This window comes from Aquarana catesbeiana, linkage group LG01 (assembly GCF_042186555.1).
Source record: "Aquarana catesbeiana isolate 2022-GZ linkage group LG01, ASM4218655v1, whole genome shotgun sequence".
Lineage (NCBI taxonomy): Eukaryota > Metazoa > Chordata > Amphibia > Anura > Ranidae > Aquarana > Aquarana catesbeiana.
This window is the reverse complement of record NC_133324.1, coordinates 333,355,651-333,377,950: the sequence shown is the minus strand read 5'-3', so window position 1 is coordinate 333,377,950 and position 22,300 is coordinate 333,355,651. Positions and strand designations below refer to the sequence as shown.

The following is a 22,300-nucleotide window of genomic DNA, read 5'->3' as shown; positions in this document are numbered from 1 at the left end:
TATGCCCGGACCGCCTGCACAAATGCCGTTGGGGGAGACCTGTGAGGAGGCAGGTTAGTGCAGCCCTCACTGGCATTCCTAAATCTGGCTCACAGGGGTACCATTCAACTCGTTTTAGTCTTCTGGACAGAGAAAAAGAAACAAACGTTTCGCTGTGGGAGAAACACAATCAATACTGAGGGACAAAGGGGTAAAGGTGGGGCCTTTTAAACAGCTGTGAACTGATTGCGTTTCCTGTGGGGAGGAGCCTCTCATCTGTCAAGTGTTACCATCCTAGAAGGTGAGGTGAGAAAAGCTAAATTTTGGTCTCATCACTCCAAATGACTTTGTGCCAAAAGGCTTGAGGCTTGTCTCTGTGCTGTTTGGTGTATTGTAAGCAGGATACTTTGTGGCATTTGCGTAGTAATGGTTTTCTTATGGCGACTCGACCATGCAGCCCATCTTTCTTCAAGTGCCACCTTATTGTGCATCTTCAAACAGCCACATCACATGTTTTCAGAGAGTCCTGTATTTCACCTGAAGTTATTTGTGGGTTTTTCTTTGCATCCCAAACAATTTTCCTGGCAGTTGTGGTTGAAATTTTAGTTGGTCTACCTGACCGTGGTTTGGTTTCAACAGAACCCCTCATTTTCAACTTCTTGATTAGAGTTTGAACACTGCTGATTGGCATGCTCAATTCCTTTTATATCTTTCTGTATCCCTTTTCTGTTTTATACAGTACAATTACCTTTTCCCACAGACCCTTTGACAATTCTTTTGCTTTCCCCATGACTCAGAATCCAGAAATGTCAGTGCAGCACTGGATGAAAGATGCAGGGGTCTGTCAGGAGTCCAGAAACTCATTGACCTTTTATACACACACACGAATTACAAGCAAACAGATCACAGGTGAGGATAATTACCTTTAATAGCCATTCAAACCTCTCAACTTGTGTGCGTGTTATCAGGCCAAAATCAGCAGGGTATGTAAACTTTTGATCAGAGTCATTTGGGTAGTTTCTGTTGTCATGATTTAAAAAGAGTAAATACAGTTGATTGATAATAAATGGCTTCAGCCAAACACTAACCATGAGTGAAAGAAATGTTTTTGTGTTATCATTCATATCCTATGAAAAAATGGCCAAGAAAGCATAAATTCTGCCAGGGTATGTAAACTTATGAGCACAACTGTATATGACACACATAAAATCTCTAGCAGACTAGGTAATGGTAAAAGGAGAAGTATAGCCAAAGCTTTTTTGGTTGTATTTCTCCTATGGATCACAGGAGTGCAGTTCGTTCTGCACACTTGTAACTCGTTTTCAGCCGTCAGCAGGCTAAAGCCCGCTCTCAGAGGACATCGCTCAGCTGGTCCAGGCTGGGTGTAGATTCAGACTTTACAGTCGGGATCCACCCAGATGCCTGGACTGGCAGCTAGCTTGGCCTCTCAGCTGTGCCACTGGGAGACCAGGTCAGTTGCTCCCACCCCAGCGCTCCAGTGAGCGTTGGAGGGTCAGGGAGCCAATGACTGACAGTCCCGGCTCTCTTCTCAGAGTAGAGGGGAGAACTGAGGGATCAGTGGTGCTTGATAGTTCAGTTCTCGGTGCAGAGGCGGCAGGGGGCAGATGCAGCATCCACCTAGGTAAGTATACTTTTTTTTTGTAAACCCCAAACTTCTCTTTTAAAGAGAAAAACTAAATTGAAATAAATAGCGGTGTAGCTAAACAGTACGACTAAACTGAAACTCCCCCAGCAAGGATTCTACTACTGGGCCTTCTCTATGCAGCTAGTTAAACCACTTGCCTCTTGCTCCGCCTTTTACTGAGGAGAAAGTTATTATTCTACAAGGACAAACACCACTGAAAAGCAAATGTGTTTTAGGCATTTTCAACATTTAGTGAATTTGGAAAATACCTTAAAGTATAACTTTTATCAGGCTATGGACCTTTAGAAATTTTCATACTCCTAACAAACAGTCAATGAGATTTAAAATGGGCCCCCATTGACCTTTTTAACTGCAAAAAACTGTGGAGCTATTCATTCTCAAAATTTAAAAAGTTGGAATACTTTAAAGCCCAACTCTAGCAATTACCCAAAATTGACCCCATTTCATAGTTTTCTTTTTTTTTTTTTTTTTTTAACCCCAATTACCCTGCTAAATGTTCATTGTGCATATCTAGAAGTAAGCATACTTTCTTCCTGTATATATTTCAAATGGAGTACTGTTATTTTCTACTATGTCAAGAGAAAAATAACCAACATTTTTACACCACGGATTCTGGACTGGTTACTCAACAGCTGGAATGTAGAGCACAGTTTTCTTAAGCAAGTGTTCAAAAATATACAAGTCAGTATGCAACTTACATCCAACTCCACCAACTATTAGTACTTCTTGTGAGCCGCAATGAGCCATAGCCCGTTCTGTGATCTCTACAAGCATGGCAAACAAAGTCTCCTGTCAGAATGGAAAAGCTTAGTAAATTACATCTTAGCAGCACAGATGTTAAGAATGGGAGGAGTTGCTTACAGTTAAGTATGGGAAAGGTGCTGAAAACACATGTATGCAATCTCACTACATACAAGATATGGTATACACCACAGTGAAAAATGTAAACATGTCAGCAATTTTATCTGCTTAAACTACATAGATATTATATCCCTATGATGTTGGGAAATAGTAATCTGGAGACACACATTCTTTTTTCACATGTAATGAAATAACTGGTATGATTTTCATGTGTATCTTACAAACCTGCAAAGAAAAACAGAGGTCCTCTGGTGTAGATTCTCCCGAAGACAACATTTTGTGAGCCATGTCCTATAAAGGAAATGGAAAAACAAGCTCAAACAATGGTAGCAGTATAAATAAAGCCAGGAGTGTTGATGATGAACGTCTAGTAAAGTCACTATAGGGATTCTTAGCCCTGCACTCACCATTTTCTAAGTGAACCTATCAGTGGAAAAAAATTAACATGTGAAGTAAAATATAGGTAAGGTAATAATTTAAGTAATACTAAAGTGTCTGTTATTTTTATACAAAATAAAAAAACATGTTATACTTACCTGCTCTGTGCAATGGTTTTGCAGAGAACAGCCGAGATCCTCCTCTTCACGGGTCCCCCGCCGACGCTTCTGGTCCCTCCCTCCTGCCGAGTGCCCCCACAGCAAGCAGCTTGCTATGGGGGCATCCAAGCCAAGCTGCTGTTCTGTGTGTCCATTCAGACATTGAGCCCCCTCTCTCTCCACATTCGCTCACAGACTTTGATTGACAGCAGTGGTAACCAATGGCACCTGCTGTGTGTCTCAGCCAATCAGGAGAGAGAGTTCTGGACAGCCAAGTCTCTCCTGCAACATCTCTGGATTGAGATGGGGCTCAGGTAAGTATTAAGGGGGATGCTGCACACAAAGTTTTTTGGTCTTATTGCATAGCATGCATGAAGATTAAAAAACTTCTGCCTTTAGAACCACTTTAAGTTCTAGGGAGCCCACTGAACCAAATGCACGTTAGATTGGGCACCTGGCTTTTACGTTTTGTGGCATTTCCCCCTTCTTACAACATGTAGGGAGAGACTGCATGATGCTTTACACTAAATATCTCTGCCAAGGAGGACCACTTTAGCTGCTAGGGATGCCTGAGAAATGAACACGATTTTAGTAATGGTAACAATTTGTAGGTGAGGCATCTTAAGTCACCTCATCACAGATATGACATCAGCCAACATTCTGCTCAGTCTGGTAAAAGACAAAGTAAGCTTCTCTACAAGAAACATCTTCTGATGTTCATAAACATAAATATGAAAGTTCCTATATCTGTACACAGATCGGACTGTCTTGAACTATGCTTTCTTTATATTATGCAAAATACAGGCCACCTCTATACCACCTATTTATCGGATATTAGCTTTTTTGATAGGCTACACAACTGTATACACGGTACTTTGTTAATCTTATTAAATACAAAAACATATTGTATATAACCATGCAAGAAAATTTAGTAATGTATGTATTATAATACTTTACTCTTCAAGTACAGTAAATCCGTAGGGCACATTTCAAAAAGATCACACTATTTTAAGTTAAAAATATACAATTTTGTTCTATGAATAAAACACACACTGAGAAGAGATTATATAGACCTCAATAAAATCAAGAAATGTTAAGTTGGAATTTTATCCTATCCATGACATATTTTGTTAACCCAAAATGTCCTTACCTCAATGTAAGAAAGAATGCCAGAGAAGGACACATCCATTCCTTTCACTGTGTATGGCAACTCCACAAATTTTTTGCCCCTAAAAATCAAAACCGTTAAACTTTTTAACTAAAGTAGGTACAGATTAAGGCATGTATCAGCATAATGTCAATCAGTTGTTTTCCCAGCTGCTCATGATGCTGAGAATTGATCTATGCTGGTTGTTTGGGAACAAAGTCAGTCAGTCAGTCTGCTTCTGAAAATCCCCTTTCACAATAACTACTATTTTACCAATGACATTGACTAAATATTGTCATATGTCCATGTAAGGGCACTGATGTCACCAGCATTCTCCATTTTTTATTTACTTCTCTTTATGTTTGGGCGGCACAGTGGTGTAATGGGTAGCACTCTCGCTTACTCTCAACCACAACACCATCTGCCTGGAGTTTGCATGTTCTCCCTGTGCTGCGTGGGTTTCCTCCGGGTACTCCGGTTTCCTCCCACACTCCAAAGACATGCTGGTAGGTTAATTGGTAGGGACAGCTGTAAATGTACAATGTACAGTATATGTAAAGCTCTGCATAAATTGACGGCGCTATATAAGTACCTTAAATAATAATAATAATGTTTGAAAAGAGAAGAGTTTGGTAGATGTCCAAGCTCATTTCTAATTAAGAAGGAGGGCCAACAGTTGCTAGTGGGCTTAAAGTAAATGAAGCATACCTACAATCAACCCAACGGTGCTAATTTTTGAAACCATGTAGGCAATTGTGATTTACTTCAACGTTATATGTACTATTTAGAAACTTGTTACCCTGCTGTTAGCACTATGCTTCTACAAACTTACTTTTACATTTAAAAGAGAAGTATGTTTTTTTTTTAGATTCATACTTACCTAGGTGAATGCAGCATTGGATGGATAATGCATCTGTCCCCCGCCGCCTCTTCACTGAGAACCAAGCCACCGAACACCTCCGATGGCTTGGTTCTCTCACCTCCCCAAGCGGAGAGTTGCTGCCTGTCAGTCAGCATCTCTCCTGCTCTGCTCCTCCACGGTCATTGGAGCGCTGAGCTGTGGAGGGGCGGGGAGTAGGGACGTTCAATGGGACCTGAACGTCAAATATCAAAAGTGCCCATTTTGAAGGCATAAATGCAAGTAATTAGGCATACAATGGTTATAGGGGTCCGGGTCCTGCCCTGGGGGACATGTATCAATAAAAAAAAAAAAAGTTTGTGAAAAACATCAATTTTAAATGAGCAGTGATTTTTCAATTTTTAAGGTGAAAGCCTAAAAATGAAAAATTCCTTCCAATATAGTGCCTGGGGGTCCCCTTAGTCTAACTGTAAAGTGGCAGATCTATACCATGTCTAGAATCTGCTGCAGCAATAATTGAATTTATAAAGCCATAAAAAAATATTTTTTTTTCCTGCAAGCTGCTTTATTTTGCTCAGCAACAGCTGGGGAGCCAGTGTGTATAATGAGGCCACAGTGTAGTGCACTTGGAACAAGATTAGAGATTTTTTGGATACATTTTGGTGTCACTTTGACTTTGGATAGAAGTAACAGGTGCATTAAAATTGGTCTTTGGATGTCGTGGCGCCTTCCCACCGTAACCCTATAGAGATAATCTTGATGAAAGCAAGAATTTGCCTTGCTGTAAAAAATTGCAATGATATGCACCTGTCAGACAGGTGCAGAAAAATTGGTCTTTGGGTGTTAATTGTGCCCATGAAACCTATACCAAAAACATTCTTCCAGATGAAATGATTGAACACGCTCAAAGCTAGGCAGTCCCGAAGTCCTGCAGTGATTCCACATCCCAAAAACACTTATCAGTGACATCGGTATCAGGGGCTTCATAGCTGGTAATCCAGGACTGATTCATTTTTTAAAAGTCAAACGGTCCACGGACTCTGTGGACAGACGCGTTCTATGATCAGTAACGAAACCTCCTGCAGCACTGAATGCCTGTTCTGAAAGCACACTGGATGCAGGGCAGCCCAACAACTCAATAGCATACCGGGCAAGTTCTGGCCATTGGTCTATTCTCATGACCGAGTAAGCCAGTGGATCGTCAGCTGGAAAGCTCCCCATCTCTGTTTTGGGCCCGAGGTAATCATCCACCATGTGATGCAGACGCTGCTGATGGGATGTGGAAGCTAACAGCCCTGGGTGGCGAGGACTAAAAAAATTCAGAAATGCATCACTTAGGCGGATGCCTTCTCCAGCGCTCCTTTCTTGACCAATGGAAGACTCAAAATTACGTTTTCCACCACACTGTAACCTACTAGAGTCAGGAAAAACAAACATTCAATAAAATCCTCTTTAACGTGTCCTGAAGAGATGTTATCCTCTGCACTCTTTGTGGGGACTCTTTGTGGGGACGGGATGAGTTCAGAGACCTTCCCCTTATAAACGGTGGTCAAGGAGGGTTGCCAACCAGTAATCATCCTTCTCCTTTATACCACGTATTCTTGGGTCCTTTCTCAGGCTTTGAAGCATGAGGTTGCCCATGCACCTCAAATTTGCAGAGGCTTGAGAAACAATCTCCTCGGGGTCACTCAGGATGACAGCATCTGGAACTTCCTCCTCCCAGCCATGTACTACTCCCGAGGGTCCTGGGGTTGAAAGGCCATTGCTTACAGATTGACGCATGTCTTCCTCTTCTTTAAAGCCTATGAAAGTGCCAGAATCCTCCTCCTCATCCTCCCCTCTCTCCTCCTGTGTGTTCTGTGACATAGGAATGATGGTGTCTGCATAAAGTGGGCCTTGAGAGAAAAGGAAGTCCTCTTCTTCCTCCTGCTGCTCTGCCTCCAGTGCCCTGTCCATAATGCCACACAGAGTCTGCTCCAGCAGGAACACAACAGGGATTGTGTCACTGATGCATGCACTGTCACCATCCTTGTAGGCCTCCTCAAATGGTGACAATACAGTTCATGCATCCTAAATGATCAGCCATTGGCGTGGGGAAAAAAAGCCTGTCGTCGTGGCATACTGACACAAGTACTTGTTGACGGCCCTCTGCTGCATGTATAGCCGCTGCAGCATTCCCAAAGTTGAGTTCCACCTGGTAGGCATGTCACAAATCAGGCGGTTTACGGGCAAGTGGAATTCCCGCTGAATTTCAGCCAACCGAGCACTGGCTGTGTATGACCACCTGAAATGGCTACAGACTCTTCTGGCCTGCTTTAGTACATCTTGCAACCCTGGGTACGTACTTAGGAAATACACCACCAAATTGAGGACATGTGCCAGGCATGGCACATGTGTCAACTTTCCCTGTCTAAGGGCGGACAGGAGGTTTGAGCCATTATCGGACACCACCATTCCTGGCTCCAGCTGGCGTGGTGTGAACCACCTCTGGGCCTGTCCTTGCAGAGCTGCAAGAATCTCTGCTCCGGTGTGGTTCCTGTCCCCTAAACACACCAGCTGAAGCACTGCATGGCACCTTTTAGCCTGACTCTGGGAAAAGCCCTTTGAACGCTTAAGGGGTACCTGATGTTCAGAGGGAGGAGGAGGAGGAGCTCACAGGTCTGGCATCATCACCACCAGCTGTATGGAGACGTGGGGGCACAACAAGCTGCAGCACTGAGCCCTGTCCTGCATCCTTTTGAGTTGCAAGCAGCATTACCCAGTGTGCTGTGAACGAAACATATCGTCCCTGCCCATGCTTGCTGGACCACGTGTCAGCAGTAAGGTGGATTTTACGGCTGACTGCCTTGCCCAGCAATGCCAGAACATTCCCTTCCATGTGATGATAGAGAGATGGAATGGCCTTACGTGAAAGGTAGTATCGACTGGGAACCTGCCATTGTGGTACAGCACATTGTGCTAATTCACAGAAGGGGGCAGAATCCACCAGGCTGAAAGGCAGACGTTGGAGAGCCAACAGCTTTGACAAGCTTGCATTCAGGTGCTAGGCATGTGGGTGGCAGGGACTGTATTGTTTTTCCACTGCAGAAGATGGGGCAGAGAAATTTGCCGGCTACAGTCTACAGCTGGTGGTGTGCTGCTGGTAGATGAGCTTCTAGGACCTTGGACACCCTGTGCTATACCATCATCCCTGTCAGTGGAGGCTGCTGAAAGGTAATGACTCGGTATCGCAGGGGCAGACTGAAGTGGGTAAGGAGGAGGAAGAAGAGGGACAGATTTGTGCCCCTTTTGTGTGGCTTTTAGGTGCTCTTGCCAACGGGCTGAGTGGTTGGACGTTAAATGCCTTGTTAGGCATGTGGTACCCAAATGGTTGGCGTTTTTGCCATGTTTGATGTGCCTGTGAAACAGTTTGCAGATAGCAACAGTGCGATCTGCTGCAGATGTGCTGAAAAAGGCCCAGACAGCTGAGAGATAACAGCTACAGAATGTGATGGAATAGGGGGGCTGCTCTCTACTCTTTCTTGATGTCGACCTCCTTGGGGTTGTGCCGCCTCACCTTCAGTTTCCTCCTCTGCTCTATCTGGCACCAAAGTCGCGTCAATGACCACATCATCATCATCTCCATCATTACCACTGGAGACAACTTGGCAATATGCTGCGGCTTGGGGAACATGAATGCCAATTTGTCTACCAGTGTTCCTCCCTCTCTCTAGGCTCATGTTCCTGTCATCCTCAACCTCAGAATCAGCATCTGAATCCAGTAATGGCTAGGCATCATCAAGGAGCAAGTGGCTGAAGCTGTGGTCAAATAACTCAGCTGACTCCTCAATGGCTGATGTTAGGGCTATGGCAGGAATATATGTGGACAAGGAGGCAGGTTTATCCACTCTGGCAACTGCAGGGGACTGCACACTTGTCTCTGCTTGTGTGACAGAGGATGAGGAAGGTTTAGTAAGCCAGTCCACCGCCTCCTCTGCATGCTGTGGCTGGATAGCATGGGCGAACTCACTAAACAGAGGAAATGATGCCCTGCCTGAGGACTGACCACCACGCCTACCTTTGCCTGTGGACACATTTGTTGCTGGCCCCCTTACAGTGCCAAGGGAACGTCTGCCTCTCCTTGTTGTCCTCCCAGACATTATTGGGAGGGAGGGGGCGTGCTTATAAGCAAATGTAAAGGAGAAGTTGAAATCTGTACGTAGATGCACTTTAATCAATGTAAAGAGGTGTTTGGTGCCCTTTAATTTGAGTACTCACACTACACAGACACACTGCACGGATACAAGATAATACACTGCAATATAATGCGCCAAACATACAGTGACGCACAGAACTATATGGTGTTAAACTAGTAGTAACGCACACAGAACTATATGGCGTTAAACTGGCAGTAACGCACACAGAGCTATATGGAGTTAAACTGGCAGTAACACACGCAAAACGATATGGTGGTAAACTGGCAGTAACGCAATCAAATAGTGTTCAACCGTAACTAAACTGAAGCTATCTGAACTGTCCCTACTCTAGCTATACACTAATGTCAAGATTACTGACACAGTCTCACTACACTACACTGAAACTATCTGAGTTGTCCCTACTCTACACTAATGTTTGTATAAATGACACTGTCTCACTACACTACAGTGAAACTATCTGAACCGTCCCTACTCTAGCTATACACTAATGTAAAGATTACTGACACAGTCTCACTACACTACAGTGCAACTATCTGAACTGTCCCTGCTCTACACTAATGTATGTATAAATGACACGGTCTCGCTAAACTACAGTGAAACTATCTGTGCTGTCCCTACTCTAGCTGCACACTATGCAAAGCTGAATGATGGTCCTCCTCACTACACTCACACTATCCCTAGACTGACACTAAACTAATATTCTACACTGACAATTGAAGCAAAATAGCACAGTATAGCACACTAACTAATAGCACTGAATAGAGCCCTGTTCTATCCCTCTCCATGCCGAAATCACACTGAAAATGGCTGCCACTGAAAGAATACTTTTATACTGTGGGGTTGGAATGAGCCATGATTGGATAAAGTCACGATGACAGTGTCCAATCATGACTCTGACAGCGCTCTGTGCCCCGATTGGCTGAAGCTTTCATTGCTTCAGCCAATCAGGGCTTGCAATGCACTGTTCAGCGCCGAAACGCATTGTGGTCAGTTTGAGGGTGCCAAACAAACGGTTGAACAACCCGTTTGTTCGGCTGTTCGCCGAACAAACGAACAGGGAAAGTTCGGCCCGAACTTATGCTCAGAACAAACCGTTCCCCCATCCCTAGCGGCCTATGAGTCCAGGCAGCTGGCAGATCCAGACTTCCTAAGTTGGGATGACGCGCTGCCTGGACTGATTCCAGTGACGTCAGCAGAGAGGGGACTTCAGACCGCTCTCCGCTGAAAACGGGTCACAGGAGTGCAAAACGAATTGCACTCCTGTGACCCATAAGAGAGGTCCAGCCAAACGAGCCCAGGCTGGACTTCTCCTTTAATATACTGGAAGCACTGAATTTAACGAGTAACTCCACTTATGTTGAGAAAAAAAAAAAAAAAAAAATTACAAACAATCCCCTCTGGGTGATCAATGTACATTGCAGGGATTTTAATAAACTTTGTAGCAGTATTCTACCTTTTGGTGATCTGAAGAAATAGTTTGACTGTCTTTTGCAGACTGATTCATTATGATTTTTACATCAACAGTGTACAGTGCACCTCTATGTTGCCATATTGCGCTGAATTTTCTAGAAAATTGCAGCAACTGCAGACTGAAAAGGAATGGTAATTCTTAAATAACAATAGATTAGAACTTTGCTATATTTAAAGTTACCCTTTAAATTAGATAATCTCATAGCCAAATGCCTTGTCTGCCCAGAAAAGTTAATGACAGGATTTTATTGCTGATGCACAGAAGCATTAGTGTTTACACAATTACAGAGGAGTACAGCCATTCACTTCTATGGCCCACTGTATGCCCCACCTGCAGCTCCCCAGGGATGGAAAAAAATCAGAGAATTTTATGCTAGGCATATTTAATGCTTGCAAATGTCTGTATGCATGTAGCCTTAAGGTTGAGGACAGACACAATTTCAGGTAATAAAATTCTGCAACAAAAAACAATTGGGAAAAATAGAAAAACAATGCTTTGGAAACATACATACATTTAGAGGAAGTACTTACTTCTTGGCCATTTGCTCAATATTATATCCAGGACTGGGATCATTTGGGATCTTGTGAAAAAACAAAACAAAAATAAATCCACCATGGATCCATGACAGCCAAACAACTAGCATTTCAAGAAGAGAAGTCAAAAATAGCTGCCACCACATTCTCTCAGTGCAAGTTTCCTTTAAAATGCAGCGTCATACATGTTCCAATACTGCAAACAGTTAACTGTAAGTACTGTATGTAAGCGTTACATCTACAACTTATCCTAAATGAAAGTTAGGACTCTAATACAAAATGTGTGCATATATAAATGTATTTTTGCAGAAAAAACATATTTGTTGTTAGGAACAATTTCAATTACTGGTTTTGGAAAAATGTACTCTACAAAATCATTTATAGTCAGCACTATTGTGTTGTATACTGGGAGAATTGGAATCACATACAACCTTGAGAGGCATTCCTACAGTGCTGTCCACCTATACAAATCTGAGGAAAGCAAGTCTCCTGCACTCTATGATATACAGTGTCTTAATTAGCATAACAGGGAATAGAAAATAGGTTTAAATGTTTTTCATTCCTGACAACAAAAGGGACACCCTCCGATGCAAGATGGCAATTTTCTAATCTCTACATAACATGTTATTTTTCCTGGTTCTCCATTTTGCCACTTCTTTTATATGTCCATTCTTTTTAATTACATTACCAAAATGATGCGCAGACATAGCCAGACAAGTAAAGATAACACTATGCAATTATCGTCCCACCTGCACAACCTGAGCATAATTACTGCTTCTTGGACAAACTGAGGAAACACACACAGTTAACCTGTCCCTGACTTGCTGAGAAAACATTTTAAACTGTTACAGTACTTACAAATGTCAAGGACTAGGAGTACTAACAAGAAATATGGATGCATAAGCTATAAACTGACAATATCTAATCTCTTGCACATGTGGAGTCACACTGTCAAGAAGAGGAAAACACCCAGGTGATCAAGCTTAGATTAAAGCCGCCATTTCTTAGCTCAAGTGTTTCTGTTTTAGGAAGTTATTCAGAGTATAAGTTCAGTGCGCCAGGAAATGGTTGAGTCTAGCAGGTTTTATGCCCCTTAATTACACATTTCTACAACACAATCTGGGGCCATTAACAGTACTGTTTTTGTGTCATCCTGCGTGCTGTTGGATAAGTAAAATGTCTTACCTTTAGGACTCTAGCAAAGCGGTCCAAACAGTTTCCAACAGCTATATCTATTGTCTCACCAAATATCCGATACCGACGTTCAGAGTATGCAATGACCTGTAGGGACAGGAATCACAGAATATGTCACATCTGCTTGCCGGCAGGTTGTCATTTACATTGCTTGCTTTTATCAAGCTGTTTAATCACCTAATGACTAAATGTTAGGATGAGCTCAAACAAAGCATATATAAACTCCCAAAAATGTTATATACTGTAGCTTACCAGTCCTTAAATGTGGTGGCTGCCTTAATTCTTTTGAATTATGTAATCTGAAAATATGACAGCCCAATGTACATGCTGTATAGATTTACAACATTAACATTCAATGATAATATTATTTCAATAAAAAAGGGAACTGCAGCCAATACAGTTTTTCTTTAGCTTACAACAGAGTGAAAAACAAGATGAGGGGCGCCTCTGAGTATATATCATTTAATAAGAAAACAATATCCACTCACCTGGAAAACTGTAGGGTTGAGTACAGATACATCTCTGGGCTGAAGAGAAGGGGGAGGACTACAGCTCACAGCAAGTCCATAGATTGCTGGCACCACATCAGATCCAATGAGGATAGGGTGGGATGGCTGAGCACAGCAAATTCTCCTTCAGCTGTCCAGATGGCACATCGAGATTGGATAGGGTCAATGAAGAGACTGTCAAGCCAGATGTGGGTTCCGGGAGTAGTTGTATTGGAAAATCTGACACCAGAGCCTGTCGCTGGCCGTGCTATGGTGTCCATAAGGCTCGTCCAGCGTCCGCAGTATGGTAACGACACGGCCGTGTAATCGGAGCCAAAACGAGGCTTGGGAAGCAAACACAGCGTGGCGCCGGGCTGTGACGTCACAGCTGTGCGACGCGTTTGCAAGCTTGCTTGCTATTGGTGTAGAGATAGCCGCACTCCTTTTTCAAGCATGAAGTGTGTGAGCACAAGGCAAAGTTTATATAATCTGACAGAGGGCGGAGCCAGAACAAATATCAGGAAAAAAACACATTTAAATAACACATTGCTAGAGAAAACAGCACACTATAAATACAATAGATAAAAAATAGAGAAATTCATAAATTAACAGTTGAGTGTTCAATTTTGCGTAATAAAAAAGTGGGAAGTTTGAATTCATTTTACATCATAAAAAAATAAATAATATATCTCAATATTATCATTAAAACTATGCAACCACAGGGTAATTAAGAAATAAATATTTCATGAATAAATACAAAGGGAATTGATTCTTAATAGTAAACAATATATATATCTCTATATCTCTAATTGGAAATTACGGCTATCTCTACACCAATAGCAAGCAAGCTTGCAAACGCGTCTCACAGCTGTGATGTCACAGCCCGGCGCCATGCTGTGTTTGCTTCCCAAGCCTCGTTTTGGCTCCGATTACACGGCCGTGACGTTACCATACTGAGGATGCTGGACGAGCCTTGTGGACACCATAGCACGGGCAGCGACAGGCTTTGGCGTCAGACTTTCCCATACAACTACTCCCGGAACCCACATCTGGCTTGACAGTCTCTTCATTGACCCTATCCAAGCTCGATGAGCTATCTGGACAGCTGAAGGAGAATTTGCTGTGCTCAGCTATCTCACCCTATTCTTGTTGGATCTGATGTGGTGCCAGCAATCTATGGACTCACTGTGACCTGTAGTCCTCCCCCTTCTCTTCAGCCCAGAGATGTATCTGTATTCAACCCTACAGTTTTCAAGGTGAGTGGATATTGTTTTGTTAATAAATGTTTTTTGATATATACTCAGAGGTGCCCCTCTCCTTGTTTTTCTCCTAGCTTACTGGAACCCCCTTCTGGTCTTTTCAGTGGCAGCCCCGACTATATTATATATATACACACACACACACACACACACACACACATATATATTTATCCCTGCCCTTAGGACTATTAGGAACATTATATTAAAAGGTATCTTAGCATTGCGCCTTTTTACTTGTAAAATGTTTTACAACAGAGTGAGGAAAGGTTACACTCTGTCAGATTTTATTAGCGGTCTGTGTCTCTGTTGCTAAATGGTAACCAAGGCATGAAGCCAAATGCCTGCAACGGCAAAGCAGTAATACAATCAATAGAAACTGAAACCAATTAGAACTGAATCCATGAGCTCAATCATTCAATCATCAGCATCTTCTCACAGCCATTTTGACTGGCCAAGCCAGGATGGTGCAACTCCTGTGCACGCACTACGGGTGCTGTGATTGTACAATGAGCTGCGTATGCAAACTCTGACTGGAAGTGAAGGGGGAAACTTCCTCGCTGGCACAGAGTAATAACTAGCTGACATAAGGGGAAAGGGGAATCTTCCTAACTGGCACACAGATAGTAAAAACTAGGTTTTTCCCCTTCCTTGTTATATCCAGAATGTAAAACAAATAATTATGGCCTTAACTCCAGTTTAAATTCATTAACTCACCAAAAAGATAAAAATAAAAACAAGATTGCCTATAGAGAAAATGTTTCCTTTAAAGTAAATAAATTGGTCCCTCCTCCAGGACAGTGCACACTATTAAATGCATGAAAATACCTCTTCATTCTGTGCCCTCCTCCTTCCAGTGACATTGTTGACTTTCAGGGTATGAGGATAGGATGCATACTACCTGACCTGTTTCCACTAAGTGCACATTATGCCTTTTCTGAGCAGTGTCATGTGACATGAGGGAGTGTATGCCTAAGTCCAATATACAGATTTATATGAAGTATTGCATAGGTACTATTGTAAGCTGCAGCATTCCTGGGAGCAGGGAAAATGGAACTTACAGTGGTTGTAAAGTCACTACTGACAAATCCTGTGATCCCCTCTCTTACAGGATGCTATAATGTGCAGTATCTGTTTTTTTTTAATTATTGCGCAAAATACCTTATTTACAGCGCCACTGGGCGCTCACGTGACCTGCCGGCTCTCTCCTTTCCTGCTCCGAGCACTGCAGCCTGAGATGCACTGCAGCCTGAGATTCCCTGCTGACCTCAGCCAAAAGGAGAGGAGGAGAGCAGCGGAAGGGCAGGTGAGCACCCAGCAGCACTGAAAATAAGGTATTTTGCGCAATAATAAAAATAAAGAAAGAAAAAAAACACAACCACACACAGTTACTGTACATTATATCATCCTGTAAAAGAGGGGATTACAGGATTTGTCAGTAGTAATGTTACAGACTCTTGAACTGACAGAAAGGGAGGGAAGGGGGGAGAGAGGAGAGCAGCAGGCTGACGGAGGTAAGTAAGCTGACCACAGTAATCGTGGATCAGCAGCCTTTAAGGATGGCTGTTTTACGGTTTTCTTTTACTTCTCCCCAGTACTTGTAAGTTTAGGGCATATGTGACTTCTTTCCATGGGACAGTGCTGGTGCTTGTTGACTGGGCACTCAGCTTGTGTACCCTCCAAGTAATGTATTACACAGGGTTTTTTCTCTCTTCAATCCCAGCAGTTGAACTGAATGGCAAAATGAAGGTAAGCTGTGGTTATCAACATTAAAGTTAACCTGTTGCTGTTGAGTTTAATGTAACCCATCTATTCAAATCTGCTTGTTCAGTACACCTTTTGGTCAACTTTTTATACCCAATAACACATGATTAGTGTGGCTATTCACGGTCTCAACTCCATCAGCTTTCACTGCTCACTTGTAACTCGAGTACATACATTTTGCCACCAATGGTATATAAAATTCAAATACTGATAATTTTTGCAATACTCTACCTGTGTGTTGCCTCCACTCACATACAAAACAGTGGGGTTTTCAGCACCTGTAATCAGTCGCCCCATTTCAATATGACCAATGCAATGATTTACTCCCAATAGAGGTTTATTCCAGAGCTGTGCTACAGTACGTGCCACTATGGCTACGGAAACCAAAGGTGCTCCCATTCCAGGTCCTAAAAAGAGAGGATCAATGACAACATGAAAACAGAACAATGCGAAAAAGAAATAGAAGCAGCTCTTATTTTACTACTTTGTCTCATTTCTACTTAGATAATATTCAGAACCTTGGACATGATTAAATACAGACAGTATAACGGCCCAAAAGAATTGAACAGCGGTCTAAGCATAAAACCTTCCCAATCAGGTCCTTCTATAGTGTCTCAGATAGGCCATCGTTGGGCATATCAATCACATAGCTCTGGAATATCTGACTTTTTACCATTACACTAGTTCTGCTGCTGAGCTTATAATGGCTTTTTGAGCTCTTCTGTTTCACCTGGCATATTTATTATTCTATTCAACTACGCTTGAAACTGATACATATCTGCCTCAGTGCATAGCCAGTTGGCCTCACTTTTTTTCTGTTTAAAAGGATAGGTCTACCAGTAGAACACGTTACACCCCAAATACGAGTGTAACATGTCACATGTTTGAGCACATCCCCCTCACCCCCTGAGTCCCCATCCCATGTGACAGAAGGTGAGGGTTTCTCTCCCCCACAGTTGCTGTCACATTTAAAATCTTCAGGGATGTATGAGTGAATAAACTACAAGTCTCACCTGCCACAATGGCAGACAGCTTGTAGTTTTCAATGGACTACGAGTGCGCTGGTGATAAAAACACATCTTAACTATGAGGTTTTACCAACCCCCAAACTACAAATGTAAATGAACCCTTGCTGTTCTGACCCCCTATAAGGCTGCTTTCACACAGATGTTCTGTGGTTTACCTGTACCGTGGGCACTGCACCCGTGGTGTGGTTAAACAGCAGCACATCAGTGTGAAACAGCCCTATACCATTATGCCCAGTGTATTGCTTCTCACTGACCTGAAGATCTCTTCTTTCCTGCTGCTGGCACCACTCTGGAGACCACTAGATGGGATAAGCGATGGAGTGCAGTTGGTATCACTCCATATGAGACAGAAGCCAGCACTACAGAGGCATCGGCTTATGTGGCTCCTGCTCCCTACTACATATTCAACCTTACAAGTAGTCCCTCTGCATTGCACTCTGTTTGATGCTCTGGGATGGAGGATCAGCAAGCGCAGACTGCGATCTACCGGTTGCTGACCCCCACTGTAAGATAAAGAACAGTAACCCATGGTGATCAGGTTTCTACTTTTATTAGCTAAGGACAAACAGGAAAAATAAACTGATTTGCTGAGTGTTACTGCACTTTCTACATGGGCAGTGACAGTTTATTATTAATATAAAAAAGATAAGTCTGTAGATAAAACTGGATAAAACTGGAAACAACAGCAGCAATGGGAGGTGACGAGAACACGTCGCTCTGCCCATTGCTGCTGTTGTTTCCAGTAGGACGGGCTGTCTGTGAGCTTCCGGCCGGCGCTCCAGACTACACTACATGCCTACTATTGTCTACTAACATGTGAGTTTAACCTTTTACTTATCCAATAAAGTCAATGATTTTACACTATATGGAGCCTTTTTTCCTTCTATGACCATATCTGCAATGCTGTGGGCTGATGTCTGAGTACCTGTCAGTGTGAACATCTTTAGCCTGACCCTGCAGTCTTTGATGTCCCATCTCGGTATAAGGTCTCCGATCCATTGGTCGTGGTCCGAAGCAGTATTAACAAACAGCTTTCTCTGATCCTCTGTAACGGGGGATCATGAGTTCTGGTAAGCGGCCAGTCTGATTTCACGGTGGTGGAGCAAGCACGCTTTTTTTCTCACAGCAAGAATTTATGTTTTTTGGAACTTTTTTAAGATACTTTTATACCACTTGGGTGATTTATTTTTTATACATGGACTTTTTATTATCACTTTGAACATTTATTTTTGGATTGATTATTCATTTGACGTGTTTTGTATATTATGTATACACTAAAGGGGAACTCTTCACTTAGTTCTAAATATTTGGTTTGGTGATAATGTGTATGATCACCAATCTGTTTTAGCGCGATTCAACCCCCCTTTTTTCTCATTTCATTTCACTGTGTTTGTGTTACATAGATGAATCGCGGCTATAATTGTTGTTTATGTATTTCACCGTAGCGCAGTTATTCTCCTCATTTTTCTTATTGGGTTTAAAATACACTTATTTTTCTACTTGGTCTTACCTTTTGTGTAAGCCACACAGTCTATATCCTTTGGTTGTATCTGTGCTAGCTCTAGAGCTTCATGTAGTACATCCAGTATACAGGAGCGGTGATGACGAGCCGTGTCACTAGGAAGGAAACCTGCAGTGTGGTAGAAGTATCTAGCATTATATTCCCTTCCACCAGTTAGAACTAATACACTGATATATAGCATAGGATTTTAAAATAAGAGGGTGAATGAATAGAGGTTTCAATCCTCTATCCAAAAGATGACTGGTACATAGAAAAAAAACCATCAAAAGAACCTATATAAATATTTTCCTAAATACATACATCAGCCAGTAAGAACCCCCATTTGTATATTGCAAAGCTAAAAAGGAAGGCAAGGGGTAAAAGCCCAATGGGTCACTACTAATTTAAAACGTGAGGGTTGTAGCTGAGAGGGCATCCACAAACATAAAGCTTCTGAAGCACTTTGGTGATTATTATGACAACGTTTTTTGTCATAAAAATACTCTGTAACGTAAAATAAGCAGCTGAAACTGTATAGTAAAATATCTTGCATTCATGACTGCATTTAAATCCCAGGCTTTTCAATTGTGACCACTACCAGCTAACTTTTCACTAATCATGGCAAATGTTAAAGCAAGCACACCATTATAATCTTACCTTGTCCTGGAGGTGTTATATAGGTTCTTCTTGGGTTGCTGAGAACCTTTCCATCCTGAATAATCCCAACACCAATTTTGTTGGCACTGCCTTCAAACCCAAGTACAATAGTCATTGTGACCACTAGAAGGAAAAGAAAAGAAGACAAGTGTAAAAATATCAGTAAATTTCATGAATCATGTTTTTGGGTTGGGGTTTAACCCCTTCGCTGTCACTAATGTAAAGGGCATGCCGGTGGCTGTGGCATCTTTTACACACACACACACGGAGTGTGTGAACCTGTCACAATCCATATGCTATCATGTATTGTCCCTTATGCGACAGCAATAAAGTTATGTGATAAAAACTTTAACCACTTGCCTACTGGGCACTTTCACCCCCTTCCTGCCCTGGCCAATTTTCAGCTCTGTCGCACTTTAAATGACAATTGTGCGCTCACGCAAAACTGTACCCAAACAAAAATTTTTGGAGACAAATAGAGCTTTCTTTTGGTGGTATTTAATTACCACAGGGTTTTTTTTTTTTTGCTAAACAAACGAAAAAAAGACCAAAAATTTTGAAAAAAAAGAAAAAGAAAATGTGTTTTTGTTATAAAGATGTGTAAATAAGTAATTTTTCTCCTTCATCGACCTGCGCTGATGAGGTGGCACGAGTGGGCACTGATAAGTAGGGCACTGATGCTCAGCGCCTTGATTATCAGTGCATATTTCCGCTGTGTGGATTTGCTGGTTATCGGCACTGACTGCCTGAGGAGAGGTCATGGTAAAGAGCTGCTGTGATTGGCTCTTTACCCTGATCACAGATCCCTGCTGATGCGCACTGCAGGGGGCACACGAGAAGTGCAGTCATGGAAAGATGCCCTCCCAACAATGCGCGACCGCACTGTAGCTGTCATTTGGTTATAGCGCGGTTGTGAATAGTTTAAAAAAGTGACAAGTTGAAAAATGAAGTTTTGTGCTTACTTTATGAAGTTTGTGCATCAGACAATATATGGATTTGGTGCTGGTTTATACTGTCATACTGGAGCCAAAACCAGCATTTGCCGCTATGTTCACCTTCAATTCTTTCTAACCCCTCTTCCTCTGTTTTCACCTGGTGACTCGGTAACACACCACCTGTATTAGTGAGCCACAAGTCTGTAAGATTGAGAACAGGAGGCACAGCAGACAGCACCAATTTCAGTCTGGGGAGGGGGGGGGGTAGTGTTAAATATATTAGCAGATTTCAGTACACTCATCGTTTTAGGCACCTTTCTCATCCATGGAAATTGATACATTCTGCTGGAGAGTTTGTGCTGTGAAAAACAACAGACTTGCTGGCTGAATCACCAGATGAAAATAGAAGACAGAAAGCCTAAAAAAGGAACACTAATGTAGCCATCACATCTAAGAATTGGTAAGCTGCAATATAATAAATGTTTGCTTTTTGGTTTAATATTGTACATGCAAGGGGAAAGCATGTGACTGCAGATGAGAGCACCTTAGAGAGGCAGCAGTGCTGGACTGGGTGAAGGAAGCCTGCTGGAGTGAGAAGTGAGGAATAAGGGAAGCTTATCCCTGTACCTCTAGACCAGTGGTTCTCAACTCCTGTCCTCAGAACCTACTAACAGGCCAGGTTTGCATGATAAGTGACATACATCACAGGTGATATTATTTGCTGCTCAGTGATTGCAGTATTTTAGTCCGCATCTCCCCAAGGTAATACATAAGCCTGTTAGTGGGCCCTGAGGACAGGAGTTGAGAACCACTGATCTAGACTAAGCCTGGGTTCACACATGTGCGGTGCGAATTGAAGCTCAGGTTTCACTGGGAAGATAAAAATCTGTTGTTCAAAGGTTCATCTGCGTTTCAGCTGCGGTTCAGTGAGCAGGGAGGGGGGAGTGAGCAGGGAGGGGGGAGGGAGGGGGGGGGGGATGTAGTGAGGAGAAGGAGAAAATCCATGTTCAGAACGCAATGCATCTGCGAATGAAATGCGTTCCCATAGAAGATACTGGGCTTGTAATTCGCACCACAATGCCCAGAAAACGCACACGTTTTTTGTGCAATGCGCAGTGCGAATGCAACGCACATATGTGAACCAGATGCATTCATATGAATGTATTTTAAAATGTCCTGCGAATTGGATGCGGTGTAAGCAGCATCTAATTCGCATAGATGTGAACGGGGGCTAAATGAGCGTATAAAGCCCAGATCTAGTCAAGCAGTTTAGTGGCTAAGTGATTAGCACTTCCACCTGGCAGCGCTAGTGTCATCTGTTCAAATCCCAAAAACTGCATTACCTCCCTGGAGTTTGGATGTTCTGCTTGTGCCTGTATGGGTTTTCTCCCACACCCCTAAGATATGCTAATTGGCTGTAGTATATGTATTAATATATGTATATGTATGTTCGCAACCCACACGTGCCGAGCCCACCAGGAAGTCGGCACTGCACGGTGCTATCACAGGCAGCGAGACATTTCTCAATCTCTGCTGCCGCGGATCAGGAAAATGTCTCACTGCCTGCAATTAGCGCTGTGCAGTGGCGACTTCCTGGCGAGCTCTGCACGTGCGGGTTGCAAACATGCCAGAGCTCATCATTACCAATGACGGGGCACTATTCCTCCCACCAACACCGACGGGGCACTATTCCTCCCACCGACACTAATGAAGGGGCACTATTCCTCCCACCGACACCAACAAAGGGGCACTATTCTTCCCACCGACGGGGCACTATTCCTCCTCCCACTGACACCAACGAAGAGGCACTATTAATCCTCCCACTGACACCAATGACGGGGCACTAGTCCTCCTCCCACTGACACCAACGACGGGGCACTAGTCCTCCTCCCACTGACACCAACGACGGGGCACTAGTCCTCCTCCCACTGACACCAACGACGGGGCACTAGTCCTCCTCCCACTGACACCAACGACGGGGCACTAGTCCTCCTCCCACTGACACCAACGACGGGGCACTAGTCCTCCTCCCACTGACACCGACGACGGGGCACTAGTCCTCCTCCCACTGACACCAACGACGGGGCACTATTAATCCTCCCACTGACACCAACGACGGGGCACTATTAATCCTCCCACTGACACCAACGACGGGGCACTAGTCCTCCTCCCACTGACACCAACGACGGGGCACTAGTCTTCCTCCCACTGACACCAACGACGGGGCAC

General features: G+C 43.2%; 1 protein-coding gene across 1 annotated transcript in view; it reads right to left on the bottom strand.

Moving 5' to 3' along the window:
• Positions 1-22,300, bottom strand: part of OSGEP (O-sialoglycoprotein endopeptidase) — a 29,788-nt gene that overhangs the window by 4,500 nt on the left and 2,988 nt on the right. The window contains exons 2-9 of the mRNA XM_073631378.1: positions 19,137-19,259; positions 18,489-18,608; positions 16,182-16,357; positions 12,434-12,529; positions 11,246-11,295; positions 4,193-4,271; positions 2,732-2,797; positions 2,344-2,434 (exon numbers count right to left, since the gene is read on the bottom strand). Coding sequence (XP_073487479.1) covers positions 2,344-2,434; positions 2,732-2,797; positions 4,193-4,271; positions 11,246-11,295; positions 12,434-12,529; positions 16,182-16,357; positions 18,489-18,608; positions 19,137-19,251 — 793 coding nt within the window. The 5' untranslated portion in view covers positions 19,252-19,259. The remainder of the gene's footprint in view (positions 1-2,343; positions 2,435-2,731; positions 2,798-4,192; positions 4,272-11,245; positions 11,296-12,433; positions 12,530-16,181; positions 16,358-18,488; positions 18,609-19,136; positions 19,260-22,300) is intronic.